At 39.6% G+C, this 10,309-nt stretch overlaps 1 protein-coding gene across 1 annotated transcript; it reads left to right on the top strand.

Moving 5' to 3' along the window:
- The first annotated feature begins 527 nt into the window (after nt 1-527).
- Nucleotides 528-9,864, top strand: vamp3 (vesicle-associated membrane protein 3 (cellubrevin)). Its single transcript, XM_079265935.1, has 5 exons — nt 528-639; nt 5,915-5,993; nt 7,307-7,465; nt 7,606-7,657; nt 7,942-9,864. Coding segments are annotated over exons 1-5 (312 nt in total). The 5' UTR covers nt 528-637; the 3' UTR covers nt 7,962-9,864.
- Nucleotides 9,865-10,309: the final 445 nt, after the last annotated feature.

The following is a 10,309-nucleotide window of genomic DNA, read 5'->3' as shown; positions in this document are numbered from 1 at the left end:
ATTTAAGGTGTTTCTCTTCTATTTGTATGACTTATCTTCCATCTTGCCATATTTTCAAGTACGAGTTCGCTTTAATGTTATAATCCAATTTTATGCGACAATAATTGTAGCTATGCACAGAGGTGACAGGCTACTGCCTCTTTAATGCTGCCTTCAGGTTCTCCTCGTAAGATCACAATGTATCTTTGTAGTAGTAAATACTAATGCCTTCTCATCTGACAACAAAATGTGCCAGATAATATGAGCCGGTTATTGGATGATATTCTATTTTTAGAATCAAGTACCACAGAATTACTTTGTGCATGATTACACCTTGAATAAGGAATACTTCAAATAGAGAAATTGGCTTTACAATTGTAGGTTTCATATATTAATTATGCTAAATGTTATTCTATAAACAGTATTATTTTAATATCAATTGTAATTACATTGTGGTACAGCGAATCAAAGTTAAAATTCCAACCTTACTGTTTTTTATTACATTGATTATCTATCGTTGCCATACATATTTGTTCTCCCATTTCCGATAGCACTGGAAGGGTACATAACGAGCGTCGACAGTAACTGTTACGGCTCGACACTTTAGCTCGGATACCAGAAACAACGTCGGTGTCGTTCAGAGAAATCTCATTTCACAATGTAAGTCTATCGTGTTTCTACCAAACGTTTTTAGAAAATCAAATGTTACTTTGTGAAACCTGCCTAACATACGGGCCTTCCGGGTAGTTTGGTGAATCAGGATCACAGAAAAAGAGCAACGCCCTAAACCTTGGAACTAACGTTAGCACGCAACAAGTGCTAGGATGGTGTCGTTAGTTTTGGTGATTTGGCTAAACTAGCTACCGCTTCGTTAGAGCCTGGTTACTTTTCCCAACACAAACCACGTCAACGACCATTTACTAACGTTGGTTAAGAAGAAAAGTGAAGGAAACGATGGCTGGCTTTTATAACGTCTACATCTAACGTTACTTAACATTAACTGTAATTTAGGACAATGAGCTTTATGCTAGTTTAGCCTTTCTTTTTGGTTGACCTAACGTTAACTTAACTTTGCCCACTGCCTACGTACATTCAGTTAACCCTAACGTTGCCCACTACCTACGTAGGCTACTTACATTCAGTTAACCCTAACGTTGCCCACTACCTACGTAGCCTACGTACATGTTAAACTTTTAAGTATTTCAGCTGTCATTGGGAATCACTAATGGCTTGTGCAAAGTAACGCTAACATTAGTGTTAACGTGTCAATTAAAAACAGGAAATGTATTGATGCTTTAGTTAACCTTTTGTTAAAAACGTTAGGCAATAATTGCACGAGGCGGTAACGTTAATTAAAGTGGTGTAACTAGTTAGGACAGAGTGATGCTTTATTGTTATCATTCACTGTTTATCGAACTGTGGTCATGTTACAATAGCAATACAGCGCAAGCCAAAGAAAATTCCCTTGTATCCCTTATATTTACTTATTTTATCATTAACACAATCCCTATTCAACCCTAAATCCATTAACTTCCCCCTCGTCTATTCCCACCCTCATCTTAATTAGCCTACCACCCTATAGAGTGGTCTCACCGACGTCACAATCTCCTTAGTTACGAGGTCTGTCCGCCATGTTGGAGTACATACAGATCCTACATGGCGGCGCGTAAACAAGGAAGTGCGGCGAAAATACCATACTTTGAATCACTGGATAGTGCATCAAAGGTTCGCTACCTGGCCAAATTGAAGGTTATTGGTAACTTTGATCCCTATACGATGAGTGCAGATCGTTTCAGTGCCGATCCTACTTATCTTCCATCGGTAAACTACGCCAACATCTACACGTATCTCGTGAACACCCCCAGTCCTTACACAAGTAGAATATGGGATGTGTGGTTCTATAAAATGGTATAGAATTTGCAGGGTTGAGAAGTCCGGCAGTCCAGTATAATATCTCACTTTTTCATCATTATTTTCGAAAAATTCTGAATCAAACATGGATCGTTCATCGGAAAGTTCCTTTTTCAAATTCAGATTTTCCGAGAGTCGGCGCTGCATCTCAGCTTGCATTGCTGCAATCGTGGCCCCACCGAGGTCCGTCTGGTTGGCTTGGTTATTCTTATCCTCGTCCTCATCCTCTGATGCTGGTGGGCTGTCATATGCATGATCCGACGTTAAACTCATATCAAGCAATGCTGATGCTGCATCTATGTGTTTCGCCTGTTGTACACGCTCGACGGTCTCTGGCACCGACTGCTGTCACGGGCCGATGAAGCTTCGGTAACCTTCTCATGTCCAAGTTTAATTTATATTTCCTTTATTAAATACTGTTCACAAACGAATTAGTAAATAAAATCACTGACCACTTATAAAGTGATCCGCACATACTCTAGTGTACGCCAAATTCCATTCCTTTATATCTCGAGAGATGCGTGACAGCCATTTCTCGCGACGTCGCTTGGATAGCTCCTTCGTGTCATTTTCTTGATGTGTAATGACCGCTGGCAAACGAAAGAATGATTTATTGTCTCTATCAGCTCTGCTGCCACAACCAAAGACGGCACAAAAGTTCACCACCGATAGGTTATGCGACTCAGCCGTGCATGCCAGTGGCTTTGTGTGTACTCCAACATGGCCGACAGCTAAACTGTGACGTCACACGAGACCACTCTATACAGGAAATCTGCCTAAATAAAATGAAGGTAACGTTAGTTTGTTCAACATGTAGATGTGCAAAAACCAATAACCTCGATGTTTAAAAGTAATTTTTCATCCCTGGTCAAATTTGTCCACATGTGGATAGTACCTGTTTGGGTGATGTTAATCCGTGCTAAAGATAGTTCCTGTTATAAACTAAATCATTGTACTCAATGATTTAGTGATAAGTCAAGGGGAGTTTTCCATGGATTTTCAAACTTGCAATGCAGATTTTGCATATTGAAATTGTTTTTTGTTTGATCAATAATCTAGTGTTAGAGACATGATTCTTGTGATGTCTGGACTGCATGAATCCTTTAATCAAGTTTAATCAAATCCAAATTGACATATATCAATATTTTTCCTGTTTTGATACATTAATAAGTAGTAATTGATTCAGGAAGATCTGTTTAACGACTGCGGTCAAACACTTGAGTTACGTTTTCAAAGTGTGTACTAAAATACTGTTTTCTCTGGAAGGTAATATTACATCAGACCTCTCATCTTTACATCAAAAGAATATCAGCTTTTGCCATCACACAGAAAAAGTAGCGATTAAATCGCTGCACTGCATCTCCTTTTCATAATGCCTAATATGATGCATGTTCAAAGTAAGGTTTTGTTTGTTTTCATGTTGCTTTTGTATTTTAAACATTGTACAACTTGGTACGCATAACACATTTCATAATATATTCTAATAATAAAGGGGAATAAAATAGTAGAATTTGGCAGTAAACATAAAGCCATTTAAACCCATTCCCTGTGCATTTTCATGAACAAATATACAGTGAAACATCAAAGCGAAACTAAGCCCTATAATACAGTTGGTCATGAAATTACCCTGGGTTTGGACAGTTGTACTACTTTGAACACATCTTACAACTATAGGGTTATCAGCGATAGGAGGTAGTCACATGGAAACACATGGAGAAGAACTGTGGAGAAGGAGATGCAGAGCCTAAACCACTCATGGGGCACCATCCAGCGACTCGCCCAGGACAGACAGGAGTGGAGGACTTTTGTTGCTGCCCTACATGCCAAGAGGCATAAAGGGAAATGATGATGAGGTAGTCACAAGACTCTGCTAACAATAATTACTGGAACAAAGTGGCAGTGAATAGGCCTTTTCCATAGCAGACATTTTGACAAAGCTCAGGTGTAATTATTAATAATATGTCAGCCCGTTTCAGGGCCTTGTTATTGTGTAAGCTGGCTCATCTTAAATGGAATAGTCATCAGTCATGTTACATACACCTGTGCTATTTATGGTATGACAAGTCTGAATGTCTGCGGTGTAAAAGGTAATTCATAATGAATAGAGAAACAGACTGTTGGGTTGTTTGTTTTGAATCAGCAGCATTGTAACATCATATGAATACACTTGTATCGCCTTAGTGGGGTCTTGGATGTCTCATGGGGGGAACATTAGCTTCAGCCCACCTATTCTCCATTGTTGACTTTGGTGTTTGGTGAGTTACATCATGGATTGTTTTTCTGCAGGAAATGAAATAGGTCAAACTTACTCGTGTAGTCAGTGCAATTTCCATTAACTTGACTGAGATGTGTTCCTGTGTCGTTCAAACCTAGACAGTTGGAATGTAAGTGAGCTGTTGTGCCTCACTCCTACACTTGTGCTATATTTAAAGGGGGCACCAGCTGCAGTTGCCTCTGAAATGCTCTCAAATGGTTAATTCACTCGAACTGATCTGTGTTGTTTTTACACTGTCTCAGCCACTCGAGTAACAGCCAGGTTGTAAGATCACTGGCTCTTCGACAAATAGGTTTTGTTTTCTGATGTCATTATGCGGCACTGTACCCCAAGGACTGTTCACATATTGATGCTAAGCTAACACGCTGATGGTATGCTTGCTCTAGCCCAAGTAATGCTTGGGTTTGCGAATTCACTGGTAGTTTGGAGAGAGTGTTTTCTAGAATCTACGGAAGTAGCTCCTCTGTTACCGCTGCCCCAGTCTGCTTCCTCATAACCATATTTAATCTTGGAACTAAGAAAGTTCCTCTTTCTGTAATACCTGGAGCAATAAAACCTGGGGGCTGGTTTGGGTTTGTCAGAGGTCAGTTTAGGTGGCGATGGTTTGGTTTGTCAGCCTCATGTGAGATTTGGTACAAAGCTGATCCAACCTGCATTTAAATGTTAATGTATTTTTTGCTGCTCACCATTGGTTTCTTCAGCCATTTGTGGTTTTGTCACTTTTGTTTCATACCCTCATGCCCTAATATACAGCTGATATTTTAATTTCAGCCCATGTTTATCAAAAAGGCATAATAAACCCTGTTCTGCAATAAGGATTGAGCTATTTATATTAAAGTACATAGTAAATGTGTTGTCTTTGTATTCTAGTATTCATGGGTGTGCCTGTTTGCTGAGAGTAATAACTGTTTTCTTTGTGAAGGAGTGATCCATCTACAGCTGTCTTTTAATGTGCACAGAGTCTGAGCATGTCGTGTAAACTGCCACAGGTCTCTTTTACTGAGTCATGACAAACTGTGTAAAGCAGTGGTTCTCAACTGGTCTGACTGCGGGACCCACCATAACCCCTTAATGACAAGCCACGACCCAAATTATGTGTGTCTGTGTATGTATTACACACACACACAAGATAGCTACATCATGACACATGACCAAACTATTGTCGCTGACCCGACTGGAATTTATTACCAGATCAATGTATGAATGGCTCTGACTATAACTGGCAGGCCGGACTCAATGATATGACCCTGACGTTAGCCCTCCTAAATGTTATTAAGTATCATTAAGAATTTTCTGGATGATTAGTTATTAATTACAAAGATGCTACATTGTTGTTGTTTAAAAAACAATCTTCCCAAGTGGTTATGAAAGAAAAAATTGGATGCATGCTTGCAGATAAAGAAGGGCTGGGTGCACAAATACAAATTGCACAGATGTTCTTTTTTATTATGTATTTCGCCACCCCCCTCAAATTGGAGATCAGTTCAGTGATTTACAATTTTACAATTTTTACAATGGCTTTAACTGTGATAAAGGAATTGTAACGATATGGGGTAGTCCAAAAGATGAGTGTGACAAGACATTGGTTAGGGTGTTTGCGTCTACCCATCACAAACGGTTGTTAGTCCGATGCGTCTTAATAGTTGAGGTGCAGATTGAGGTCCATGTTGTGCAAGATATTGTTTTTACGATATTTTTTTGTGAAATCTCACAGACGGCTAATATCTAGAATTGTCATAATTTCATCAGGTCAGCAGCCGGTCCAGAAGGTTCTGGCGCAGCGTCAGGAAACAAGCGCTTGCAGCAGACCCAGGCCCAGGTGGATGAGGTATGATGTGTCTCCCAGTACTGGTTTACGAGGTCCAATTACAATCTGCGTCATTTCTCTCACCTGTGCCACTCTTATTATTGACCCTCCCGTCTTCAGCCACTCCGTGTGACCCCCCCCTTCTTTAATGTCTTTGTGGAGCAGAGACTTGTGTAACGCTTGGCATTGTAAGAAATTTGAGCAAAGAACTGTTTAGTAGATATAATAAAAGTGTTCAATAATTCATAATTAAGAATTCATAATTAGTCAAAAACATAAGGGTTTTGGGAATGCATCATTAAGATAAACATAAAGTGTTTTAGGGTTAGTAGCTAAAAGACATGAAGCTTCTGCCAAAGTTGCAGAAGTTTAACGTTTATACTGAAGGATTATCATAGAAGGGATTAAACCGAAACTGACGGTCATTGAATGTGTTAGTAAACTCAGGGACAGAAAGCCAGACAGACAGAATACACTCCTGAAAGTAAGCCAATAGGAATCGGGATAAACTAAAGAGGAGGTGTTTCGAACGGATGTGGGTGGTTTAACGTCAAGTCTTTTTCTCTCTCGTGTGATGGCTCTCGGACAACGGACGTGTTTTTTATACCTGAGAAGCTGAGTTGAGTTTTTTGCAAACGGGGTTTTATTGATTTAATATTTCATGAAATAGTGTACTTCACTGTAAATAATGTACTTTCATCGGTGGGATTAAATTCCTTTTAATTGTAAACCAGTCTTGGTAGATTTCTTATTGCAGCGTGTCGACTGTACAAAGCAGCCGGACACGTGCTCTGGCCTCCTTCTCTGTGGGGTGAGTTTCAGCCCTCACAGCAGCAGTGTCATGAATCACCGCCACGTGGAATCAGTTGCTCTCTAATGCTCTACCTCCACATGTCGACTCAAATGCCAAAGAAAAACGAGATTCGAAATACAATGTCTGCTAAATCTCACACTCGCTGTGGTTTTGTTCTTAATCGTCTTTACTCCGCTCTTTCTTAATTATGGCCCTGTTGATGTTGGCCCCCCCCAGAACTTTAACCGTAGCATGTCGCATACGCCCGTGCACATTCATGACTGATTTTAGGTGAACCCTTGTCCATAAAGCTGTAGGTGTTAGAGTTTACTCAACACATTTCAATATTGAAGTCAGCATTCTGCATGGTATATAAGTGCATTTCCAATTGATTCTATTAATTGTAAAATAACTTATCAAGCCAATGTTTGTTTGATCTTCAATGACGTCTGGTCAGAATTACCCAACATTCAAATCCAGTACACCAAGGTACAGTAATCTAAAAAGTACTGAAGTGTTTTGTTCTTGTGTGTGTGAGTAGGTGGTGGATATTATGCGTGTTAATGTGGACAAAGTGCTGGAACGGGACCAGAAGCTTTCTGAACTGGATGACAGAGCAGATGCACTGCAGGCTGGAGCCTCCCAGTTCGAGACCAGTGCAGCGAAGCTGAAAAGGAAATACTGGTGGAAGAACTGCAAGGTGCCTAAAAAATAAAAATCTGACCCTTAGGCCTGCCATGTTTACCCAATGAATAGTTTGATTTGCCTACACAACATACATTATATATACATAACCACTGATGTGTGTCACTGAATATTCTGTACCATTACCCCTTTCAGATGTGGGCCATCCTGATAGCTGTCATCATCATCATCATCATCATCATTATTAGTGAGTATCAGGCCGGTGGTTGGAAAACCTTTTTCATCCACAGTTGTGGCAGTTTGTGTTACTTCAGAAGAATCAATATGATTTTTAATACGTTTCTGCTCCTAAAAAGAGTAGTTTTATTTACTTTAGAAAAGTTTCAGTTTGTTCTGGGGTGTTGATGTCTAGTTAGTATCTTGTTAATATATTTGAATTGGAGATACTTTACTAAGTTATTATATTCTTGGTAAAACTAATAAGTTAATTTAAGTCTTTCGTCTAAAACGTTCCAACTCCTTTATTCACAGTTTGGAGTTACTCCTCCTGAAACAGCAACAACAGGCGGAGGAGTGGAGGAAACAATGAAGAAGAGGAGAGGTGCAACGTACATAATGAAGTCTCAGAAGATGACGTCCCGTGATAACTGGCTACTGAGCTCCACAACAAATTTTCTCCCAGCAGGGGGTCTTCATTCCTTGTCCTGGTTTGCCCCGTGTGTGTGTGTGTATGTTACCCTGCATTACTACACCAGACATCTTTAAACTTATATTAGAGTTCTGTGTCACTTGCCAAAGAAAACAGAAACATTCAGAAACAGGTTGATAATTAAACTTAACTAAAATCGATACAAATAAAAAATAATTATCTTTGACTGTATGACAAATTACACGCACACACTCACACTTTCTCCAACCTCAGGACTAGAAGTGAAGAATGTTGTTAACTCTCCTCAACATCTATTTACTTTCTATGTTTTATTAATAGCCATTGATTTTGTGTGCCAGGCTATGAGAAGTGCCTTTGATGATTTGCTGTTCTGTGTTGGTTTAGATTGTAATAGTACTCCTGCATATCATTGAACAGATGCCCTTTACTAATACATACACATTTGTACTTCTCAGACGCCAATATTTAGATATTTGTCCTCCATTTAAAAAACAAAAAATTATAATTAAAAAAAAAAGCTGTTTTATGAACTAGTGTAGTTCCAAACAGACCTGTTTGCAGCGGGCCGATTGCTTGGCCGCCGGTATTTCACCTTTCTCGAGAACCACTCATCCCAACGATTTCACTCTTGGCACTGGACTTCCTTGGGTTCTCAGCAGTACACCTGCCATGACAAAGTTGCATCCCCTAGGAATGCTTGAGTATGCGCATCATTTGGGTGCAAAAGCTCACTCAAGCATAGACTTGAGAGCCAGCTGTACCCAGCATGCCGTTGGGCAGTTTAACAGGTAATTGTCTCAATACACTACACATTGTGTACTTTAACCTACTGAGAATGCATCCACACTGCACTTCGTTGGGTCCTCGACCAGCCAAGTGTGAAGTCGATCGAATGAACGGTTGTCGAGGAAGTCGAAGGACATACTTGCATACTGACAGAAACTCCTTCCATTTTAGTTAAATGGTTACAGTCGACTGGGTAATGGTGGGATCTGATGCCTTTTTTTATTTATACACTTGGTTTAGTGCCAATTCATTTTTTTGAATAAGAGGTTTGATTTTGGATTGAATAAAGAGGAATTTCATTGGTCACCTCACAACAAATCAGCTAACCAGTAACACACTGTTACCTTCCAGGTAGAACTTCATTAAGAAACAGTCTATGTTTAGATAAGTGCCTATACGTTAAGACCTACAGCCTCACAGCGAGGCGATGCTAGACAAACTGCCATGAAGTTTAAAAAAGAAAAAGTGCTACACTGGGTTCAAATTGGCGACTTGGCTCAATCAGCTGCTCTCAATGCTGTGCCAGAAAGTTTGCCTTCGTGATATATTAAAGCCTTAAAAGTAAGAAAATATGGTGTTAGACAGATGCCTTATTGGGTATCTCCAATGGAGAACTGCCGAAATACAGCCACGCCTTATTTATCATATAATCCAGCCAATTAAAGTGTAGTGCCTTCTGAACTGTCAAAACGATTACTGTGCTTCTTGCTTATTCCGCTGAGTGTATTAACGTTTAGTAAAGTCTTCCGTTTAGTCACACTGGCATCTATCCCAGCTGATCAAAACGATGTACTTCTCACTTGTGACATTTTAATATTCCTCTAACAAAAGCTTTTTTTCTGTAGTCGTTTTGTCTCACTGCTGCTGAGCATCATATGATTTGAGTGTAGACAAAGACTTTGTTGGGCAATGACGGTGTTGTATACCAACACTGGATGATTGCATTCCCTGCTGTGGCCTCCATCCTATTGAAATAAATGTATTTTAAGGAGATAAAACTGTTTGGAATTCATTTGTACTTTCATTTCGCTTTGCCTGGAATTTCATTGCTGGAATTATCACTGTTGATGTTGTGTTTTTCAGATGTCTTTAAGACATTGGCCTTCAGTGTGTGTGAAACTGGTAATTACAATGAGCACTATACAAAACAATAACATGGGCTCTTTTGACATTTTTAGAGTATAGTTATATAGATATAGCCATTAAGGACACTTAACATTTTCAAAGGCCACTGAAAATGCTTTTGCAGACCAAACTTTTTATCGCAGCTGTGAGGAATTGTCATCGTCTCATGTCTACTCCAGCAATGTCAGATCCCGTAACTTCCAACCCTTGCTCATGTCTAACCACTGAGCTTGCATTTGGAAATAAGTGCAATTCTACTCTTTGGCCCTAAATGCCTTTTGCTTGAATAAAACAGATGTGATTCAAATCACAAAGCCT

Source organism: Melanostigma gelatinosum (genome assembly GCF_949748355.1).
Source record: "Melanostigma gelatinosum genome assembly, chromosome: 3".
NCBI lineage: Eukaryota > Metazoa > Chordata > Actinopteri > Perciformes > Zoarcidae > Melanostigma > Melanostigma gelatinosum.
This window is presented reverse-complemented; position numbering and strand designations above follow the sequence as displayed.

What these genes read in the sequence shown, in the direction of transcription:
- vamp3 (XM_079265935.1), top strand. An exon ending in ACTGGTGGAAGAACTGCAAG is followed by an intron (nt 7,466 to 7,605) that starts GTGCCTAAAAAA and finishes TACCCCTTTCAG; the next exon opens with ATGTGGGCCATCCTGATAGC. An exon ending in CATCATCATCATCATTATTA is followed by an intron (nt 7,658 to 7,941) that starts GTGAGTATCAGG and finishes CTTTATTCACAG; the next exon opens with TTTGGAGTTACTCCTCCTGA.